At 37.7% G+C, this 24,842-nt stretch overlaps 1 protein-coding gene across 2 annotated transcripts in view; it reads right to left on the reverse strand.

Moving 5' to 3' along the window:
- Positions 1-24,842, reverse strand: part of ari-1 (E3 ubiquitin-protein ligase ariadne-1) — a 34,331-nt gene that overhangs the window by 3,057 nt on the left and 6,432 nt on the right. The window contains exons 2-9 of one of the 2 annotated variants that reach the window (XM_083118526.1): positions 23,131-23,289; positions 21,417-21,479; positions 17,731-17,943; positions 14,929-15,150; positions 13,331-13,461; positions 8,749-8,953; positions 8,499-8,612; positions 4,558-4,670 (exon numbers count right to left, since the gene is read on the reverse strand). In XM_083118526.1, coding sequence (XP_082974652.1) covers positions 4,558-4,670; positions 8,499-8,612; positions 8,749-8,953; positions 13,331-13,461; positions 14,929-15,150; positions 17,731-17,943; positions 21,417-21,479; positions 23,131-23,289 — 1,220 coding nt within the window. Of the gene's footprint in view, positions 1-4,557; positions 4,671-8,498; positions 8,613-8,748; positions 8,954-13,330; positions 13,462-14,928; positions 15,151-17,730; positions 17,947-21,416; positions 21,480-23,130; positions 23,290-24,842 lie in introns of both variants that reach the window. The other variant, XM_083118525.1, reaches the window with a different exon arrangement.

Consider the following 24,842-nt stretch of genomic DNA (forward strand, 5'->3'; position numbering starts at 1 on the left):
GCTATATCCCATTTTTTAAAAAAGTTTATCCAGCCGTCTTCCAAGTTCCTATCATCCCTATTGAATTTATTCCTACCGCGCATATATAGGCTACCTCATACACATTCCTGTCCAATTTATTGTTAATCTTCCTAATGACTTCTCTTTTGACGACCTTATGCCAGTTAACTAATACGTGTTCAGATAATCCTGTCTTGGGTATACCCTCCTTTACATCTTTATTGTGCTCGCCCCACCTAATTTGCATACTCCTCCCGGTCTGTCCCACATATTCCTTTCCGCATTCACATACTATCCTGTACACTCCCTTTTGCTCTTCAGGGTTATCGCGCCTATCTCCCCTCCCTTTCTTATAAGACATGAAGTGTTTTTCAATGCTCCGAGGTGCTCTCACCCCACATTTTATTCCGTATCCCCTTACAAATTTTTCAATTTTCTCGGAAACGCCCTTAAAATACGGAATCCCGACAAAATATGTGTTCTTTTCACCATTTCCTACCACCATTTTTTCTTCATCTTCATCTTTATCCTTTTGTGATAGTTCTTGTCTAACAATCTTTTTTGCTTTCCTAGCTACTTTTTCCATGTCACGGATAGTATACCCATTCTTTATACCCACCTTCTTTATCCATTCTTCTTCTTTTTCTTTCTCTTTTACGTCATTGCACAGCCTTTCGGCGCGAATGAAAAAGTTAAGAAAAACATTTAACTTTGTCCTATTCGAATGTTGGGATCTCTTATGGAGGTACAGCTCGCCAGCCAATGGTTTATGAAAGACCCCGGTTACAAACCGTTGTCCGGTTTTAGTAAGGCACAAGTCTAGAAAGTGAATCTTTCCGTTGGCCAGGTCTTCTCTGGTAAAACCAATTCTGGGATCTTGCTTGCCCAATTGGTTGAAAATGCTATCAAGTTTTGTTTCATTCCCTATGATGAGGATGTCATCTACGTATCTCCCATAGTATTTTACCCCTCCCCCCACCTGCTCCATGGCAGCTTTTTCGACATAGTGCATGAAAATGTTGGCCACGAGGTCGGAAATGGGGTTACCCATGGCCAACCCTTCTCTTTGTCGGAAGATTTTATCCTTAACGTAGAAGTAATTGTACCCCGTAATGAGAAAAAACCACCTGACACATTCCCAGGCAACCAAGATTTCAACATTTTGGTCTATTAACCATCTATACAAGCAATCCACGGCTTTGTCCCGAGGGACACTGGGATACAGATTAATAACATCGAAACTACAGATTGCGTCTCGTTCTTCTATGGTAAGTTTTTCAATGGTTTCTTTGACCATAAGGTAGTTAATGATACTAAACTGAGTGTCCTTATTAATTTTCCCCATCCTCTTAATCATTTCTTTAGCTAGACCATAACCGGGTGCGCATACATGGGGATGATGGGTCTGAGGGGTATCCCTTCCTTATGGGTCTTTGGTATCCCAAAGGCTGTGGGAATATTCCCTTCTTTAACACTCTTAAGTAGTGTTTTTTCTGCGCTTCCCAAAGTAAAACTGGTTTCAATGCCTTTTTTTAAGTTCTCGTTTAATCTTATTAATGGGGTTCACTTTGGTTTCTTCGTAGTCATTACTTCTAAAACTATCTTCCAACTTGCTATGGTATTCCTCTTTCCCGATGACAACCATTTTGTTTTCTTTATCGGATCTAATCAAATATACATCATTATCCTTAACCCATTTTTTCACATTGTGAAGACTCCCCTCAGCTTACTTTCCATTTTCCCCTTTGGTGTCCTATGGTTGGTTGCGGGTGGGCCTTGTTCCCTTATGCTTAGGTGCATTTGTTCGTCAATGATGTCACATATTTTTACCCTGACACTAGATTTATCCTCTTTTTCGTCTAATTTTCCTGTTATTTTTTCAGCTGCAATGACGAATTCTTTTTTCGAAGTTTTCATCTCTTATGGCAAACTTATGTCCCATTTTGATAATTTCCGCTAAGGCTTTAGGGGGTTGAAGTTTTGTTAAATTTAAAATGTTGGCTTTATTTTCATCCCCTTTTCTATCCCTATTCTCTCCCTCCTTAACTCTCTCGTTAATTCCCAATATAATTGATTTCTTCCTAATTATGTCAATGTCTCTAACTTTCGCCTGTTCGACTGTTCTAGAATGTCGCTCCTCGATGCGCCCCATGTCACCCGGTCTAATCATCCTCCTATTTCTAAATGTAACATGTAACACTCAGAATTGAGCCTATCCACCTGTGCATATGCCTCCCTTATGCACTTCCCCAGCATTTTAAACTGTATTTCCCTCTTTTGATCTAGCCCTTTAAAACTAAGGGGGTTGGTACCCCCACTTTAAAAAAAATTGGGAAAATACTCTTCTTCTCACACTGCTTGAGGAAACCTATCCTAATTAGGGTTTTATTGAGCTTAATCCTCAACTTTTCAAAATTGCGCACTTTCCTCCCCGTATCGGAGATCGGTAACATACTGGTAATGTGCTGATTGCTCACAATTAAATACCAACTAAAGGTTAAAAGATTAAAAATCAGTAACTTACGTGTGTGAGCATGAGATTTATCGAACTACGTTTCGAAGGTTATACTACCTCCTTCTTCAGGCTGAAACGATGTTTTCAGACACCTGACATGGTGCCTCGTCGAGAAAGTGATGGTTGAGGATTTAGGTTAAAATGGTATAGGAAAGACACTTTCTAAAAAAGAATGCAAAATACACATACTAAAACCGCGCAATACTCTATAAAAACAAAAGAACGTTCAAAGCTGATGAAGGCAAACTGCCGATCGGTGCTCGGTGTAGGCGAATGCACAGTGTCAGCTCTTACCTGGAGAAGGAAAACTCTAAGTTTAAGGAGGGCCGTGTTTCGACCACAAAGCAGGGCAGTCGTGGCGCTCTGCCACTGCAGTGAACGAGATCATGGTTAACACAGCTGCTGTCATTGTTTGGGAAGATTGCCGAATAACAATAGATGAACTGGTGGACGTTTTACACATTTCCCATGGTAGTGCGTTCAGCATTCTGCATGATCGCTTGCACATGAGACTCGTATGTGCAAGATGGGTACCGAGATTGCTAACGCCTGAACAGAAGCAGGTGAGAGTGGAGATGTGTCGGGAGCTTCATCATCTGGTTGCAGATCGTGGCAAGGCCTACCTGAATTCCATAGTAACTGGTGATGAAAGTTGGCTTCACCACTACAATCCTGAAAGCAAACAGGAGAGCACAGTCTGGAAATCACCCAGTTCTCAGATGCCAAAGCTGTTCCGTCGATGAATAAGGTAATTGTGATTTCCTTCTTAAGACTACCGTGGAATGGTCTACCAACATGAAGTGCCCCCACATACCACGGTTACTGGGTAGTATTACGTGACAGTTTTGAAGACCCTGGCTGAACACATCCGTCAAAAATGCCCTGAGCTGCAACCGGTTGGTGCCTATGCCAGGATAATGCCTACGCCAGGATAATGCACGTCCTAACGTTTCCAACGTTGTTGCCCAATATCTGGGCCGACAAAACATTGAATGTGTCCCACACCCTCCATACATCTGGGATCTTGCTCAGCGACTTTTTTTTTGTTCCCTCGTCTGAAATCGGAGGTGCAGGGCAAGCATTTCAACTCATCAAAGGCCGTTCTGTAGAAAATGGAGGCGGTTCTGAAGATGATGTCAAATCAAAATACTGGTTCCAGCATGTCTTCCAGGACTGGCAGACATGTTGGGCCAAGTGTATACAACTTGATGGGGCCTACTTCGAAAAACACCATATCAACTTGGAGCCTGCCTATTTTGTTAGTAGAAAATTAATACTCATTCTTCTTTGACTAGTCCTTGTAATATACTTCATTCTTGTCAGATAAGTATGCCAATTCCATTTATATATACAAAGACAGGAGAAAAAAATTTGGAAACAGAATGACTGCCACAATGAAGAATCGATAAAACACATGAGGTAATTGTTACCCTTTACCAATAGACTAGTGGTGCATGTTTATGTATGTTTATACATAAAGTATAAAATGTAGGATTTTCAGAATGTATTTCAATAATCACGTTAATGTTAAATGTTAAATTCTCCTGATCCTACAAGTAGACTGTATTACAAGAACTTGGCAGAAAAGAAAGAAAATATTTACCATTCTAGCATCTACTCTCTCTATCTGCTGTAACAATGAAGTCAATGTAAATAGATACACTTGAATTCTGAGAAATCCTATTGGTTGTTTAAATGGCAGTTGTGCAGGAATTTTGCACATAGGAATATAGTGCGAGTAATAAGCCATACTGAACTTTGGGGACCTTCAATTAGAAGCTGTACAGTTACGGCCAAAACATTCATGGGAAAAATAACACCAGAACCAACACAAAGTAAAAGAACTATTTCTCGGAATTGTTAATGCATAAATATGGTTATGTTAAAAATATAACAAATGGCAGAATTTTTGCACTAAATTACAGATGTTATATACACAACGTTTTCAGTGTCTGTTTATTCTTAACAATAAACCAATACTGATAAAGAGTCCCTCTTAATCTTTCCCATCCCTAATAAAATTTTAATAATGAAGGCCTTACCTATACTTATCCTGAACCTTTTGTTTGATGTCTGCTAGATTTTCCTGAGTGATATCTCTTTCCAAGTATTCAGATAAAGTTTCTGTAGCACTTTCTAGATCTTTCTGATTATCCTGAAAAGAATAGTAAAATGCACTATGTATTAACAATGTTACTTAAAAGGCATGGATACATCATGAGATAGTACCGTATTTATGCATGTATAATGTGCATCCTGGACTTTGATGGGGAAAAGTGACAAGTATATCTCATATATAATGTGTAGTACAATTCAGGTTCAAGAAATGGCTTTCTTAGTTATAGGTCATAAAGCTGTTGCTATGACAATCAAGACTAGTCAGTGAATCACCTGTTTCTATGTGGACCAAGAGGAGAATATAGTCTTGTGTATATAATGAGTCACCAACCCACACCACCTCCCCACTCTCTCTCCACTGTGTTTAGCATCCCAAAGCTTTGACACTGTTTCTCTCGGTGTCGCAAAACATTCTACTACAAAGTGAAAAATCATGGAAGTGGCCCTTAAAACATTTATGTTTTTGTTATTATTATAATTAAATAATTGTTGAAAAACACAACCTAGTATTTGCACCTGTTGATACTTGATTTGATTTAGTTTATTTTACTTCATGTTTTGTGCTGCTTGGCTAATTTGCGAAGATGGGGATGAGTGATGAAATTGATGAATGTATGGACATTCACAAACAACCAAGCCTGAGCGGGATTCGAACTCCGCACTTGTTGATATATATATGTTATATGCAGTCATAGTAAAAACATGTGTGGTTTCATGTGGGCTGTCCAAATTACTGTATTTACGCATGTATAGTGTGCGTGCCTGTATAATGCGCACCCTGGTTTTTGATGAGTAAAAGTTACAAAAAATTATATCTCATATATAATGCGCAGTACAATCCAGTTTCACGAAATGGCTTTCTTAGTTGTGGGTCTTAAAGCTGTTGCTATGCTGATCAAGAGTGATTAGCATCATACCTATTCAATGATTCACCTGTTGCTATGTGGACCAAGAAGAGAATATTCTCTTGTGTAAACAATAAGTCTCCAACCCATGCCACCTCCCCATTCTCCCTCCACTGAGTTTAGCATCCCAAAGCTTTCACTTTTTAACCACCTTATTTATTCTGTAATAGAAGAAAGAGAGATCAAAATTACGTTATGGATTTGCAGTGCTTAGGAAGTTATTTTCTATATTTCTCGCCCAACAAATACTGCTGACACGCATCCCACGTGACGGAAGGTGCATGCTCGAATTCTGCCAGAGTTGTCTGGCTTTTCTTGGTGTCGCAGAACATTACATTACATGAGCAAATACGGTATTCCGTATATAATAAGCACCACAGTTTTAGGGTCAAAAAAATTGGAAAAAAAAAGTGTGCATTATACATCAGTAAATACAGTTTATGCACACAAATTACAATCAGAAGTTAGAGGGGTTAATAGTAAAAAGGACCATCCTTATTCTAATCATTTAGTTTCCTAAGAACAACAAAACAAAAGTGTTTGTGTGTAATGGCAAAATAGTTCTATTCTGCAAACATTTTGCAACTCCAAAGCAGAAAAACTGTGTTCAAATGCTTGTTATGGCATTGATATGTATCCATCGTTAGATGATTTTTCACTCATTGACTGCAGCATTGTAGAGTGCAGACTGTTCTATGTTTTGGTCAAACATATTTCAATCAGTGGCGGCCGGCGGCAAGTATAATGGGTAGTGCCAACGTGATCAAGAAATCGAAAAAAAAAAACCTTCACAATGCCCCACCCCACCCCTCCTTGAGGTTGCCCCACTGGCTAAGATGTTTATCCTCGTTTTGTAGCGTGGAAAACAGTGTGTGTGTTTAAGTAATAACACACTAATGCGATTCATCTTCACCTACCTTTATACACTACAGGACACTTCACTAAAAATACAATTACAAGAGGAAGGGAAAACAAATCTTCTCACCTTCTCCTCCCCCATGCACACGTATTCCAACTGGATGTTGAAAATATTCTAGACATTTGATGTAAAAAGAAATTGTCGAAATGCCAAAGGAAACTCGCATCACCATACGATTTTTTACTTTTATATTTTTAAAAAGTCTGTATGGCCCTCTAGGTGCATCTATCTATTATCAAAATGTTCATTTAACTTTGGAAAATTACTAGGTTCGTTTCTCCAAAAGTTGGCAGAAAAGTAGATAGTACCTTTTTCAAGAATTACTTCCCCAACGGGTCTTACAAATCTGTCGTATTTAGCAACTTATCTCTGAAGATGGCAACTGTGTCAACACTGCGAAAGTTCCCTCGCTGTTCCAGGCGAAAAAGAGTACGGCTGGTGTCTTATGGGCTAACCCCATTGGCTAACACCACCCCCTGCCACCTTCTTCCCGGCTCATGGTGGAAATGTTACTCGCTGAGACTTCTCCAACCTCTGCACGTGTTACAACTTGGTTAGGCCAGCTCTTTGGTGGCACGAACCGCTGCCTCGCCAAGGGTATGAAACAGCTGTCGATGCAGTGAGGAGGATGGGACGGTTCATATCTAGTCTGTGGTTGGGGCGGTCGTCACGTCAGCTTGATCGATTGCAAGATACGAATCTCCTTGTCTGTAAACTATCAATGTATTAATTTAACAATACTTGGGCTAGGTATGCATTTCTTCTGAGGGTAGTGCCATGGCAAGGCAGCTCTCCCCCTTGAGCCGCCACTGGTTTCAATTACTTGTGTACGTTTATCTATATTTTATCCACCATACTAACGAAACTGTTAGTGGATTTCTCAGTAATGTAGGTTCGACCAGGTCTCTGGCATACCCTACCATTGCTTTACACTTGGCTTCGCCAGATTTTTTGCTGTCTCAGAGTAGATTCCACACAGGTAAAACAGCGACAGCGAAAAATCAGCCAGGCCAGATCGGTAGCTCAGTGGTAGAGCAATGGCACGGTATGCCAGGTATGTTGAGCTTGCATTTTTCGCTGAAAAATCTATGTAGTACTTTCAGCTACATAGTACATCTTCTTTGTGTGCAAAATTTAAAGAACAACAAAACTGTTGGCTTGAACTGGAGTGTGGCAAGTTATAATTAATACCCAGAAAGCATACTGAGATTACACAAATTTCAGAATTCAAGTAAAACTTCCAGTATTGACCATCACCACTAAAACAATTTCTCAATTTCTTCCTTGACATCCAAAAATTTAACCATCACCTCACCTGAATTGAGTAAAACCATAAGAAAAATGTTAATATGTAAATTTTAAGGCCGATCGTCAGTCTTGAGGTTTAGAAAAGCCAATTACCCTTTCCCTTTACATCTGGAATCAACAAGTTAACCTGGAGTGAGCTCTAAGTCTGAAATGACAAGCCACAAGCAACAACAAACCTTCAGATATGAATGCAATCATTCATATCAGAGTGACATGACAGGCTGCACATGTTGCCTGTCACTTGCATTGGGCTGATTTCTTAATACCGTCCTTCATGTTGCTTTGGTCCACTGGTGGTGCATGAACAGTCAATACTTTTTTTTAATAGAGTGGAGGGTTCCACGTCACTTGTCACTTCAGGTGAAAGCCCGATGTCATGCGTCACTTCACTCTGACAGCTTCCTAAGACATCCAAATAATAATAAATTGATCCTCCAAGGAAGAAAGTAGATACTGATCATCCCCTTTTTTTGTCATCTAAAATAAAATTATCCCTCTCCCCCCACCTGCTTAGACCACATCTCAAAGTAATAATATAAACCTTCAATGAAATTGGAAGGTGGCAGCTGACAACAAAAGACATCCCTCCAACAAAAATGCATTTGTGAAAAAATTCATGTCTAATTCTGGGAGCCGAACAGTCACATTTAATTCCTGGAATTCAAGTAATTCCTGATTGGTTGACACCTTATCAATAAATAACAGTCATATTAGCAAATCTACAATAACTCACCTCAAATATTACAGACTGATTGTTCTTCCTTAGATAATAGGCGAAGACATAGGTATACATCAATGTCTGTCGACACTGGCAGAGAATATCAACAGCTTTCCTAAGAAATTGAACCTGTGGAAAGAAAGAAATTGTTAAGATACATTCTAAGTGAAGACTATACAATAATTCAGCCATAATACTTAGATCAAATCACATACGTAAAAAAATCTTCGGCTGCAGCTACAACAGACTAAAAGAGAAAACTTACCTCTATCCACGACATATTATGTTGTTGCATTTCCTCCATCTTTTCCTTAACCGATGCATACAACTTGTGTTCGAACTTAAGGGACTGCATATGATTCATGTATCTATTGCAATAGAAAAGGTATCGTTGGAGTGCAGCTCTTGATCTTTCTTGAGCATCCCTTGCTGCCCTGGCTTCTTCTTCGTCATAGCGATTACAATTATACCTATAATAATAAAATCGGCGTTAATTCTAGGTGATGCTTTAAATATGTGTGTGGTTTAAAATACTTAAACATAGGCTGCTTCTCAGAAATAAGATACTTTTCAGAGGTGTGATTAAGCCGATTTCCAATACATCAATGTTAGCAGATAATCGCATATTACGAAAAAAAAATCATAACAATTACAGCATAAATAATGCATAATTAGAGTAAAATTTAGTAACATGTATTATTCCTAATATCAGCCAAATACAAGACACAAATTGTAACAAGGAAATGGCAAATACAATACTTATTGTAGTGGACTTCTACTTGAAAATAGTTCAAAACATGGCCTTTTTCTAGAGTATTTAATATGAAACTACCGGTAACACTCAGTTAATCAAAGTGAAGTACAATATGATCACAACACATTTAAAATTTCTTCCGTGTTCCAAAAACCTACTTTTGATGCAATAATACTGAAATTTTGATTTTTCCCGTAACAATATATTTCTGGCATTTCCATAACAAATAAATTCCATCATTTTCATGATTTCCAAACACCCAGTGTAAACATATAATTCATATGCCCAGGATTACAAAGCAAAACTCATTATAGTCACCTGTTTATGTATGAGGGTAAATCGAAAAGTCTTTGCTGCTATTTATTTTCAGCCGAAATATTAGTGTAATTGACAAACCGAGATATACATTCAATGCAATAGTTTTTCTTGGAACGGCCCATCTCAGCTGCTCCGTGGCATCTTTGCTGTCAGTTTGCAAAGATGGCTGTAGTACTCAACACATCCATGTCGTATGAGAAGTGAAGTGTTATCAACAGACTTCAATCATTCGAATGGGAGATTCTGGAGCATGCACTGGAGCCAGACCTCGCCCCCAATGATTTTCATGTGTTCGGTCCACTGACAAAGTTCTTGGCAGGACAGAAGTTCTTCATTTGCAACGACAAAGCAAAGACCGCTGTCCGACAGTGGTTTCACGATCAACTGGCAGAATTTCTACATCAGTGGCATCTCCAAACGATGGGACAAATGCCTGAACAGCTGTGATGACTATGTGGGAAAATAGTGCAAGGTACATAGAACAATTCCTATACAGTCAACTCTCGATTCAAAGACCTTTCACAGTTCCCGGGAAAAGGGTCGTTATTTCGAAGGGGTCGTTATTGGAATTTGCACCAATTTTCAGCTTAAAGGGAGCTCAAACAGACACAAAGATGCCTAGGAGATGATAACACCATTTATCCTGGTAGTTATACAACCTGTTATGCACAGGATGCATGTTGTGAGAAGGAAAATAGAACATAAAAAAGTTTTTACAAAAGAGAATTTAAAATAATGTTACTTTGTTTCAATTGTGCACAGTCGTTACTTTTCCAGGAAATTCTTACAATTCTATCTGGTTCATGAGAAACCCGTTTGCACTGAGACCAATGGAAAGGAAAACAATCTCTCTCTTATTGCAAGCGAAACTCGAAGAATCTTGACACCAGTCAGATTGGTGCCAGCAAAAGTCGGGAGATAATCGGGCAGAATGAATGTTGGATTTTATACGGGTTTACTGGAGCATTGTCTGTTACAAGATTAACTGGTAAGATTAGATCTCTCGGGAGAAACAACACAACCTCTCTAGGTACCAGACAAAAAAAATAAAGGCAGGACTGTAATTTTCGTTCTGGTTCGGCTGCGTAAAATACATCGTAAAAAAAGTCACTTTTCTTTGCTTCAACCAACTTCATTCACCCTCCTTCCCCATTCAAGGGAGCAGTCCAAACTCCTTCCTTGACTTGCATTGTAATCCAGCGTGAAAAAGGAAACGCGCAACTTGCGATCTGTTTTCACCCAATGCGTATTCTAGGACACGTCATTAAACAGCGTGGCAGTCGATAATCATTCGGGTTTGGAATTGAATTTCACTTTAAACTGTATATTTAGTCCCGATTAGCCCATCAGCATAAAATGAACTGAAAACAAGCTTTATGAAACTGCGCATTTTCACATATCAAAATGGTAGATCGTTATTTACTCTCACGTTAATCGACGATTTAATGTTGGATTTAGGAGTATTCTCGATGTCAAACACCCACCCCTCCAAACGTTTTCCCCTTGAATAATGTCTTTTTAATCAGTCTCAGCAACCATTCCTACATTGAACACTTTTTTTTTTCCTCCACATGAATGGTTCTGAAGAAAAGCGGATGCAAATTAAATTTACAGATTTGCTTATCAGAAGGCGCAGAACATGAACTTATTTTAACTCTTGTTTTCCTTTCTGGAGATCGAATTTCGTTATCGTCAAATCAAAACAGCTTTGCGAGATTCAAAACAATAACTTTTTCCTTGGCGCTGGATGAGTCATCGCTGTTATCGGCAAGCAAGAGCTTTGCAGACGCTAGACAAAACACTGGCGCCAGCTGCATCGTATAAAAAAGGAGACTGGCTGGAAGTTCGAGCAACAGGTGGCGGAAGAGAAAAGTCCCAGCATTTTAAAGATAACGCAACTTTCGAAGACGGAACTTTTAACAGCAGTGTAAAGAAGAAAGAAATGACCCTTGCTTTACGTTTTACCATGCAACAGACAATAATACGGGCAATATTTCCTATGCAGACAACAGCATTAAAAAAAAAATAATAAATAAATAAAAAAACAACTGAAATCTGCAATTATCAACATTGCCGTGCACACCAGTGGCGGAGAATGAGCTGGGGAAAGGATAGAGGGTCACTTTTTTTTTAAATTGTTCTATGGTTTTTGTTTGTTTTCAAGAATATATCCACAACTGGTTGCCCCATTTTAGATGTCAAAGGAAAGGAAGAGGGGTGGTTCCTTTTCCACTCTCTCCTGTAATCAGCCCGCATCAGCAAGAAAATCGTGGCTGAAACAAACTGCATCGCCCCCCCACCCCACCCCGCCACGTTTGCTGACAGAAAAAAGAGGGAGAAGTCAGTCAGCCAACGGAACACTTTTTTGGCAGATATTACGACATCGACACATAGGAAAACGTATGAATTGGGAAACGGGAGTTATGATGCCCGTAAGATCGAAGTAAACTTTTGTGGAAACCTGGATGACAACACATTAAGCGGGTTGACCATCTTTACTTCACCTATGTGGTTTTGATTATCTCTAACAGTTTCGCCTTTTATGAGGTGTTGCAGGGAACAAAGAACATGTTTTGAATGAAAGCGGTTACCGGAAGTTATCGGCTACAAGGCCGAAAGTTGCTCACTCACGGGAAAATGCTGAACTCTAGGTCAGAGCTGGACACATGGGCCAGACTTCCAGGTGCCAGGCATCTGTATTTTCGAACATTCCTGCGCTCTGATCTCTCAAGGTGATGTATTTATCGATGAAAGAGCTTGACCTGCCACACACATTGGCAAAGACTGCAAGTCCAGCAGTCATTTCCCCCCCTCCCCCGCGAGTTTTCAGCAGCTCTTAGGACAAGGAAACAAGTCAAGTCGATTTAAAATAACATCCAAGCACATTCGATCTTCTCTTCTCGCGTATCCAAGAGAAAGCGTGGCAAAACAAGCCTGGCGCGTTGGGTAGCGGCCGTCGGGTGCAGGGTAACATTGGTGCACTTGAGGGAGGGGAGGGCAGACGTCAAGTGCTATTGGATATGACTCAAGCATGGTGTGGTGGTGTCTATCTTTTGTTCAGACCTAATTGTGAGCGGTAGAGCACTCATAAAGGGAATAAGTGGAGGAAAAAACAACGCAGATCTCGGCCGATTTCCTTCAATTTTTCAACTTTTTCCCCCCCAATTTTTTCTATTTTTTTCTAAATTTTTCACGGTTCCCGGGAAAAGGGTCGTTACTTCGAGAGGGTCGTAGAATCGAGAGTTGACTGTATTTTGATTTCCCTGCATGTTTATTATTTCGGCTGTAAAAAAAAATGGGGCAAAGACTTTTCGATTTACCCTTGTACATTATTAGAGGAGTTTAGTTCATATTCTTCAAGGAACATTTACAGTTATTTATCAGATCAGTACAATATCAATTATTGGTATTAGTAAATTGTATATATTCTATTATATCTAATCAATACAATAAATATACTGTATTTAATAAATAAGAGTAGTTGTAGTAAACCAGGTGAAATTTTCAGAATAAGTTTCTGACTGGTAAAAAAGATTGTGGTAGAAGATGTACTGTAGCGTTCATAACACTTTTTTTTTAAGGATTACCTCAATTTACAATCTTAGTGTTTAATAAGAGTGATTGATTGAGTTTGTGCCCACATTATGCACAGATAGGCTAATCGTGTGTAATAAGAGTATACTTTTGACATCACACCATCACAATATATTTTGTCACTCAGAAACTGTCATAAATGCAGCTACCATTGATCTAACAAATCCAAGTTTATCATTACCATGATGAGCCATGGGGCTCCCACGGTCCCAAACACACCCAGCAGAAATCAGCCTTACAGTTCTGGTTTTTGCACACCATGTGATTACATCCACCATCCTTTTCTATGGTCACGTTACATTTTGGACATTCCTGTAAAAGAGAATCATAAATGGTAATAATACAAACACCCTTACTCTTAAAATCTTAATGCGCTTACAAATTAAGGATTTCATTTTATGTACAAAGTAGGCACTACATTTGACTAATTTGTGTTGTTAATATCATTAGTATTAACATTGCAACTTTATTCTGCCAGAATTGCAATATTTTGGTCTGAATTACAGTTAAAAACCAAGAAAAAATCACACGTCCTTCAAATTTTCGGACTGACCTAGATTCTTCAGATTGGAGGCAAAAAGAGTGTCGTGAAATGGTTAAAACCTGGTTAAATGAAAAGCACAAAAACTTAATGTCCTGATTATTTCACTGCAGCAATCTTTCCTTCTATACCTACAGAATGATTGAGGTTGGTGTGAAAATTTGGAAGACAAACAAGAAATGTGCTGAGATTTTATTGCAGTTTTTAATATGTTGTTGACATGTGGCATAAAATATAACTTTTTAAAATGATATTGCTGCGAAAAGGATTTTAATGAATTTCCATGACAGGCTGTCATATTCACAACCATTATCTTATTGAGTCTGGATGAAGATATAGTCTACTCTGTGTTGATCAGGAGTGTTAAGCATCTTATAGTATTTTTGACACTACTTGGCTATTGAGCCTCTTAGATGGACACAGCACAGACAAACCACAAGCAACAACAATACAAAGTAGTGTGGTCTTCCTTTCCTTGAGTGGATCAGACTACCTTGCTAGTTGCTAAGTAAGGATTCTTTCATCGGGGACTCGGTGGTTTTGATGTCTTGTCAGCATGTGTGTCAGTAGTGGAAGGCCTTGAACCGGGTTGTACGTGTTGCCCCCTTTTTTTTTTTTTTCAACCATTGAACTACGACGATACTAGTGTTGTGCATTTGTTTAGAATGGAGACCAGTCAAAATAGTAAAGCATGCATTATTCACGTAAGAGGCCTATTTTTGCATTACATTTGATTCGAACCCCCGCCAAAAGTTCGTCATTCAAATCTAATGAGCAACAACTGCACATTCTCAAATGACTGGAAACGACAGTATGCAGGGGCTACATAGTGCATTATTAACTACGGAAAGGGTATATATATGCTGTTTTACCACTCAATATTTTGACAGTGATTTTGTATTATGTATCACATCTTAAACGTATATGCAGAGAACAAAATTACATGTAGAATATATATATATATATATATATATATATATATATATATATATAATGGATAAAAGCAAGGAGGGCCAAAAGGGCTAAGTAAAAATCAAATAAGGTAAAAGGAAACACTCACCGGACAGTAGGAAAATTCAAAATTTTCGCTAATTTATAGCATCATCGGTGTGAGAAGAAACAGAAGAAAAATTTTGAATTTTCCTACTGTCCGGTGAGTGTTTCCTTTTGCCTTATTTGATTTTTATATATATATATATATATACATATATATATATATATATATATATAGTACATACCTTTGTGTTAGCTGCTATCCAATTTGACGTTTCCGAGTCATCATCGCACTTTTTTATCCATTTTTTTAATAAATGGCACTTCACAGGATCATGCCAGTTCTCTCCACAAGAAAAACAGAATGTATGGGTACACTTACAAGTCACCGGTCGGGGCTCGACATACTGCACTTTTATAGCATTATTGCAATCAGGAGAGGGACACCACCTCAACAACCTGTTACACTGCAATGGAAAACCAAGTAGTAATGTAAATGATTGATTATTATTATTGCATGGCTTGATCAACAGTTTTGAAAAATTGCTATTACTAAATTAATACCTATTCAGCATAGTTCAAGAAGAAAGCGTTCCTTCTTGTACATCCTTTTCAAGAGCTTGACATGAAAGAGGTTTTACTGAATTCTTAGATCTTGACAAAGGTATGTGTGTACAAAACCATGCAATTGTAATAATGTAAGTAATTAAAGAAAAGTTCATATTTATATTATTTGTAAGATAAGCACACAGACCATTTGCAAAGATTTAAAAACACTTTCAGGTATTTATCTCAAGTTAAAACCTACTACATTTCTTGAAGTAAGACTTACTTGAAGCTTTCCTGGCAAAGAATGACGAATAGATTCTCTCGGGCTCAAGAAAGCCTGGAATCATTTCCACAACTCACCCGGTCAATAGCCCGAGATAATCTTTTCGTCCCACACTACGACAAAAAAGTTTAAGACCACCATGAAAAAACGGCCAAAAACTCAGAATGGAGTGTTGTACGGAACCAACGGTTCCTGTCCAAGAAAGACGTGACGATTATACACATGGAAAATTCAATATAGTCTAGTTTGAACCTCGCAAGATGCGAAACCAATTTTTTACGAATGTGTAGCATGTGGTTGGCAAAATGGAAAGTGACAAAAACGTTGCTGAAGCTGGCAACATTGCAGCTGTGTGTGTGTGAAACCGGTCAGTACAGTAGCCAGGTTCATGCGCATCCTTATCAGTGGCGACATTGCTAGCCCACTATTGTGTGTGAGTTGTGCAAGGTAAGTGGAGCTGTGTGAAATGGTCTGTCATCGTGGGGAACAGGCAACTTCGGTTGAAAAGCATGCTGTGATATGTGCACTGAAAACTGGACGTTATTCGGAACGCGAAATTGCAAGAAAACTGAATATTTCCAAGACTGGTGTTCATTGTGCATTGGACAGATACCGTAAAAACCAACAGTCATGCTGACCGTGCACATAGTGGAAGAGCTCGTGTAATGTCTGCAGCTGACAATAGATATATTACAGTAACTAGCAAATGGAACAGGCGCCTAACAGCACCAGTCATTGCTGCTTCCCTGAATAACAGCAGAGTGACGCCTGTCTCTGTGTCAAAGGTGAAGAATAGGTTGCTTGAAGAAGGGCTGATGGCAGAGTAGCTGCTAGAAAGCCATTGTTACAATGTGTGAACAAGACGAAACAATTGGCCTGGGCTAAAATGCACCAAGGTTGGACTGTGGATAACTGGAAACGGGTACTCTGCACCGAAGAATCCAAATATGAATTATTTGGCAGCAATAGGCGAACCTTTGAGCATCGAAAGGTTGGCGAGAGAATGAAAGAAGAGTGTCTTGTTCCCACAGTGAAATATGGGGGTGGAAGTGTAATGGTGTGGGGATGTTTTGCCGGAAACCAGATGGAAGACCATAAAATTCAGGGAACATTGGTAAAAGAAGGGTATCATCAGATATTGGTGCACCATGCCATCCCCTCTGGTCGTCATCTTGTTGGTAATGGGTTTATTTTTCAACAAGATAATGATCCCAAACATACGTCCAAATTGTGCACACGGTATTTGGAACACAAGGCACATTACTTCTCAAGACGTGGCCACCACAGTCTGCTGATGTTTCAGCAAATGAACTGCTATGGGACCAAATCGATAGGGACATCAGGAAGAAGGTACCCAGCAACACTCAACAGCTATGGGAATTCATCAACGATGCCTGGCGTAACATTCAACCATCCTATCTGGAAAAAATATTGGAGCGCATGCCACGTGTTTTTCGCTGCTGTCATTAAGGCCTATGGCGGACATATTGATGAAAGCAAAATATGAGGTGACATTAGTATGTATAGTGGATGTACCTATGTTTGTACATTAATTACGAAATACATTCATTTCTACTGATTTTTGGCACTTTTCCCTGGTGGTCTTAAACTTTTTGTCGGTAGTGTACCACATTTCTTATTTTTCATATTTGAGTTTAAACCTTGTGGCAAGTTCAAATGACTCCAGTTCTAAACCAGTTACCTCTCCCTACATTTTAATCCCACTTCATTTGCATTTCAAATTCCCTGACTTTTAACATTAAATAAGTGAAATCTTCAAAAGTCATGTATAAAAAACTTGGATATGGGTACAATCCTTTGTAATACACCAGATGCCTAACTTAATTAAAAAAATATAGATGTTTAATGTGACACAATGCACAGCAAGGAATACAACTAAGCCCCGCGACAGGTTAAGTTTGCAGCAGGTTTTATGTATTAGTCCACTCGAGAACGACACTCGGCATCTCCCGTGCCAGTCTTGCCTCAACCGCCAAGCTGTTCATATCCCAGACTGTGAGGAAATTAGCAGCATTACAGCTCAACTACATTCTGTGTGCACGTTTTGTTCTATATATGCGAAAACTTAACCTGTCACAGGGGTTACATCACAGGATTTTTAATAATTCTACTGTAAAAATTAATTAATAGAAAATGTTTCTTTTTATTATTTATAATGCAGAAACAAGTGTCAATATGAACTATTACTACTTACCTCTACAAAACTATTTGTTATTAAATGTTGGTATTTGAGCTTAACTTTAGAGTCCCTAACTAGTCTCATAACAGTTGCATCATCCACCAGAATGTCACAGCCATGGGCAGCACATGCTATAGTTTGACCAACCCCTTCTTCCATGATCTTTGTGGTTAGATATTCTCCCCAGCATTGTGTACAAAATCTGTGTCCGCACTCTAAGCCCGTCATCATCTAGAATATGAAAATGATTACAAACAACACAATGTAAATATGTATATTGAATAAGAAAATTAAAATATCACAATGTTCCTTCCAATCTTATCCTAATTTTATTATTTAGAAAATGATTACTGTGGTTTGGCCTGCAAAGTTGATACTTATACCAATGTTCATTTGGCAATAGAAATATTTAAAAATGCAATACCCCTAAGATTGTAGTTCAAAAATTCAGATCAAGTTATTTCTGATCATAATTTAATTCAAGAGATTTGGTAAATGTGCGAGAAAAAGCAGACACACAGAATACTATAAAATAATATTCTGCATACAGAATATGGTGGCAAAAACATTCAAAATGCAACACATTGTTATAAACATATAATAATGCAATACCAATGAGACACACTTATAAACAAACAATGAATGACAAGTTCCTGTTCTGAAAGTGAATTAGGGAGGTTAACACAAAATCAATTTTGACTGTTTTGTCATGAAAAACAGGTAAGTAACTTAGTGTTTATACAATTAATAAAATTAAGGTGCACAATTTTTATTAGTAAGATGTACCCACAAAAAATAGCATGGCAGAATAAAAGGCAGACAAAAAATTACTTTAATATTTTACATTCGTTTTATATGCAAATATGTGTGAAAACACAACCTCTCCACTATTTTCAATGCCAAGTTTGGCAGCAATTAAGAAAAAAAACCTCTTTGATCAACAGCATAACCACTTATGGTCATTAATAGAGCCTGGATTTTTATGTAACATCAAAGTACAAAATATGTACATAAATATGTAACAATAATTTATTAAATATGTACCTAAATATGTATTATCAAAAGGATATGTAGCTAAATATGTAGTATCATAGAATATGTAATATTAATAACCCAGAATCTAAGCAATTTCAAGAATTCTTCTAGATATTTATTTTATTTGAACATATTCAGTGTAATTTTCAGGACATAATTTGTTCAAATTAAAATGTGTATCAAATTTATAAACTCAAAAAAGCACAGCAACGTGCACATATTTAAGATACCAATTTTGTCAATCATTAATTACTTTTCACATCGCAAATCTTTGTAGAATATGTAAATATGTATGAGAGCCACCCCCTTTATCCATGCTTCCTCTTTTTCCTTTTTGTCATTACATAATTTTTCAGCTCGAATGAAAAAATTAAGGTAAACATTTAACTTTATCCTATTGGGAGTGTTCGGATTTCTTGTGGAGGTACAAATCGCCTGCCAACAGTTTATGAAAACCCCCCATTACAATCCCTTTATCAGTTTTGGTAAAGTACAGGTCCAAAATGTTGATCATCCCGTCAACTAGGTTTTCCCTGGTGAAGCAGATTCTGACATCTTGTTTTCCTAAACCGGTAAAAACCTTGTCAAGTCCATATTCGTCCTTAATTATGAGGATGTCGTCGACATATCTTCCATAATATTTCAACCCCTTCCCTACTCATTATAAAGTGGTTTTTTCGACGTAGTGCATAAAGATATTGGCCACAAAGCCTGATATAGGGTTGCCCATGGCCAACCCTTCTTTCTGTCGGAAGATCTTGTTATTTACATAAAAATAATTATACCCTGTTACTAGGAAAAACCATCTGACATACTCCCACGCCACCAAAATTTCAATGCCGTTATCTAACAACCATCTTTGGAAGCAGTCCCCGGCTTTTTCCCTGGGTACGCTGGGATACATATTATGTCAAAGCTACTGATCGTGTCCGTTTCCCAAATAACTAATTTTTCAATGGACTCTTTTAACAGTAACTGAGATTTTAACAATGAATTGGGTGTCTACATTAATTTCCCAATTCTCTTAATCAACTCTTTGGCTAAACCGTACCCTGGGTGTTCATACATGGGGATAATGGGTCTAAGTGGTACCCCCCTCTTTATGTGTCTTTTGTATGCCGAATGCAGTGGGGATATTCCCGTCCTTGATGCCCTTAAGGAGTTTCTTTTTTTCCACGCTACCCAGTGTAATGCTGGTTTCAATGCCTTTTTTGACCTAATCTTAATCTTATTGGTAGGATTCCCTTTAATTTCTTCATAATCGTTATTCCTAAGACTATCCTCTAATTTGCTATGATATTCTTCTTTTTCAATTATCACAATTTTATTTTCCTTCTCAGACCTAATTAAATACAAACTGTTGTCTTTAACTCATTTTTTTTTCACTTTATACAAGCATTCCCTAAGTTTATTGCCTTTTACTCCCCTTTGGGTCCTATTATTATCCTTAGATGAGCATTGATCCCTGACGCTTATATGCATTTGTTAGTTAATAATATCGCGTACTTTTTGCCTAACCGTAGTCTTCTCCTCTTTTTCGTCTAACCTCCCCACAATCTCTTCAGTGGCAATAATAAATTTCTCTTTCTCAAAGGTTTCATCTTTGATGGCGAATTTGTGTCCCATTTTTCATAATTTCCGTCAAACTAACACTTTCTTAACGTGACACCATGTCAGGTGTCTAGGAATACGTTTTAACCTGAAGGAGGCAGTAATGATACACTGAAACGTTGTTTTGACCGACATTTCGTACTCACACACGTAAGTAATTGATCTTTGATCTTTTTAACGTTTCTCTTAATTAGCTGAGAGTAATTGTTATTTGTACATATTATCACATATTATTTGATTATCATTCAGTGCAATAGGTGAAAATGCAGAATCAGATTGACACTCTAAACACTTTCTTTGCCACTCTGGTTGTGTGCAACTCATGTGTTATCATGATGTAACACAGCAGAACTGAAATGTTTAACCTGATCCCAGACGTAAAGTGGTTCCGAAGATAGCAGTATGATTTTCTGTTGATAGTAGTCCCCAATGTAATGTTCCAGGATTGGGGCTTTATAAGCCCAGAAAAGTGAACAGCAATAGGTATACCAGCTGATCAGTTTTTTTTTTTAACCCTGCTCCTCTTCCTTGCTGACTCAATGTCTTTCCCTGGACATAGTTTGAGTTTTATTTTTTTAAGTCTTCTTTCTTCATCTACAGTTTAAAGTCAGATCTTAACACCTATGTGCCTCCATTGGATATTAAACCTTGGACCCCTTGATTAAAATTTACCACTACACCATTAGGCCTGCCTGGAAGTAGTAGATAGAGTTGAGTTGGTGTTTTAAGTCCACTTTATGCACACTAAGGCTAATCGGGACTGGACCTCCAGTTTAAAGTTGGATCCAAACCACTATGTGCCTCCACCGGGTATCAAACCTGGTACCCCTTGATAACAAGGCGACGATGCTACCACTACACCATCAGGGAGGCCCGGAAATATTGGTACCCCCTGCAACTAGTTGCACCAAAGGCGAGAGTACAAAATACAAAAACAAAAAATTATACTACATCCTGCTTACAATAAAATCAAATCAAATCATTTCAATCTTTAATAAGTGATCCCTGAGTGTCATGTTTTAAAGGATTGGAAACATCACAAAACATTTACTTACAGATGTTGGCTGGTTGCTGAAACAAATCTCACACTCCTCTGCTGCAGAGGTTCTTCTTTGTTGCTGAAACAAGAAAAGGAATGTGAAAAGTTATCATTACAGAAAAATCTGCCTCAACCAACCTATTACTAATGACAGGGGGTTTATCAAATTTTCAATGATACAGACATATACTTGCAAACCAAGAATATGCTGAAAGATATGTCCACATGTTTGCTTAATGTGTATAACCACATGGCTCTGATTCATTTTCTCTTTGAAGAACAAATTGTATATTTAGAAATGTAGTGAACATAAGAATAACAATGCCAGAATTGACACAAGAAGGGCATATCCCACACTTTTAGAAATAGAACAGTAACTGTTAAAGATCCTCCAAAATTAACTACCATATTTTAACAGAATGCAAAAACTACAGTACATGGAAAACTTATAAATATAAAATTAAGAAATTCTGAATTTTAAAAATTTCCTTTATTTTTAGCCAGCACAATGCTGAGAAAGCTGTTAGCATATCAGAATGTAAAACACATTGACTATTGCTACCAAGCTAAGGTGTTTTTGTCATTGTTTCATCATCAATGTTATTAACATTAAGTATTAATTTTGTCTACGGTTGTGATTAACCTAGTGAAATATAAAATTGTAGAATGTAAAGAAATTACCTGTTGTAAAAAAAAAACTAGTTCATGTCCATGTACTGAAAAGTTTCAAGACCACAAACATATTTTTCATCACATTTCTATAAGTCAAAGCTTCATAGCTGCCAAAAACACTTCTGTACGAAAATAAAAATTTACAGTCACATCTTGAAATGCATGCAGTGAAATCCACAGAATTTTGTTACAAACCAATGTGTGGTCCTCCTTCAACTGGTAGTTAAGATGACAACAAAGATAAATAAAAACTAGGATTCAGCATTTCTTTCACTACAGAGTAAATAGAGTTGCATTTACCTTTCGCTTCTACCATTTGCATGTTGAACCCTAATAGCCGAAGTTCTGATTGTGTGATACTAATATCATTGTGATACACATGCATTTTGTACATCAATTAAATTCAGTATATGCTTGAAAGCACACACTGAACATACTTTTTTCACCTTGCTCCTATATGCTTAAGGAGTGATTACATGTTTTGAGTAGGTTATGATTGTCAGCTTTGATTGTCTTAGTATTTGCATAACATATACATAAAAATTTTCATAAATTCAAAAAAAAAAAAAACTACACAGTGGCAACTTATGAGCGTGGAGTCAATTTCATAATACAACTTTCCCCAATTAATACTTTTTGCAACTTAAAATGAACAAATTGGTTTCTTCAAACTTAATTCCGTAATGATTTCCAGTATTCTAAACCATTCATCAACTGATGTACACAATTGGAACCATGGTCCCTAAAGCTGACATGGTGTGCATCTGGTTTGTGCTGAACTCTTACTATAATTTTGAACTTTGTGATGATATTTCTTACACATTAATTCACAGTGTCACAAATGCAATACTCCTCTTAGTTGTAAGATTACTTGTTAATTTACCTACTCCTTAAGCAAAATCAGTCAAGCAATCCCATGAGGCTTTAATTCGACCCCTGACAAATGGCACAATTCCAAAATGTTTGAAACGAGACAAACAAATTAATCATTATCTAGTAAATTGAACAAACTGTGTAAATAATAAAATACGATACAATTTCCAATACCTAATACTTACCTTTGAAGCTTTAGGTCTTACAGCTGTCTTTCTAAAAGGATTGATGACTCTTGCTTCTGCAAACAGTTGTTCTTGGTCACCATCATAGAACCTCTCCATCAGCTTTTCCTTGTCCCATTTGAAATGATTTAATAGAATTCTAGTAATAGTTGCTGGGATCTGAAAGAATATCATAAATTTTGGTACCGATCGACTAACCAATGTTCATTCAAAACTCAAAGACATATTCATCAAACTCTATGTAAAATATATACTTTCAATACTGTATTAATTCAGATACATAGTAGGACTCACATGGAAATTAGGATGAGATACCACGAAATCCAATATTTCTGATGAAAGAGAAATGCAATACAAATGGAATACAATATACAGGGCTAGCCTATAATAGACAGTTTAAATGCTTTATAAATTCAAATTTGTTTGTTACATCATAAAGCATTTAGAACTGGTGTATAGAGAAAGTCTTCAAGTTTACGACCTCCACTTTTCGTTTGTCTTCCTGCCTTGCCCCCAGGTACCCATTGATGCATTGGGCCTCAGAGCAGCATAGACACGGAAATTACTTGAAAATTTTCTGGTACAGATCACCTGCCAGATTTGAAACAGAGTCTTCCGCATGGTAGCACATGCTCTATCAACTGAGCTACCACAGCTCCTAATATGCAATAGTTAACTATAACTAACGCACAACAGTTAACCTTCAATAATCCTATAAATACTGCAGTGTTCTGTGATATAATTTAACAATACAGGGAATTTCTGCAATTTGTTTCAAATTTCGGATACTTCCTAATTTGGGTCTCCTAATCATGAATCTGCACTTAAAATTTGGCGCTCACGTATAGAAATTCCTGAATTATGTGGAATTAACACCGGTATGATTGTCAATACACTCCTGTGGTAGCCATGTTTGATGTTGACAAGTGAGGTTCGGTATTCATTGCATACTTGTTACTGTGTCTACAGCGTTGCCACATTGTTACTTTCTCATTTGGGGATCATTGATCGTAGCAGATCAAACTTTGGAATTTTTTAAACTTGCTGGAATTTTGTATAATCCAATAAGCTTGGAGGAGAATGGCAATAGTGACGATGACAGTGTGGAGGGAGAAGATGTTGTGGATTACGGCTTCCAATAGAGGTAAGTTTGGCAACGGTGCGGTTCCTAGAGTGTTGTACGAATAGTTATACCAATTGCATGTAATCTGTGAATTGCATGGAGCGTTCATTTGCATGTGAGAAAATGGTGTCTTGAAAAGTGTGGATTACATGTTTCTTCCACGATTCATTGACGGTAAGGATAGGTTACGTTACTTAGAATAACTGACATATATGCAATTTGTTTGAAATTCGGTGTACTTACTAATTTTGGTCTGGTAATCATGACTGTGCAGTTGAAATTTGGGTACTTCTTTACTATCCTTCGGACAGATTTCGTACATAGCCCCACGAACCATTTCCGGTAAGGTTAGGCTAGGTAGGGCCACGCAAAGGTTACAATAGTTAAAAATTGGTTTCGAAAAAAATATTCGTAGCCCCACGCACCATTGGCACGTGGTTAGGTTAGGAAACATAGTTAAATTTTGCAAGTTTGACACGTGAGCGCCAAATTTTAACTGCAGATTCGTGATTAGGGGGCCAAAATTAGTGAGTATGCCGAATTTCAAAGAAAATGGAGAAATTCCCGGTATTGTAAAATCGCTCCTGTT

This window comes from Lepisma saccharinum, chromosome 3 (genome assembly GCF_977018435.1).
Source record: "Lepisma saccharinum chromosome 3, izLepSacc3.1, whole genome shotgun sequence".
In the NCBI taxonomy this organism is placed as follows: Eukaryota; Metazoa; Arthropoda; class Insecta; order Zygentoma; family Lepismatidae; genus Lepisma; species Lepisma saccharinum.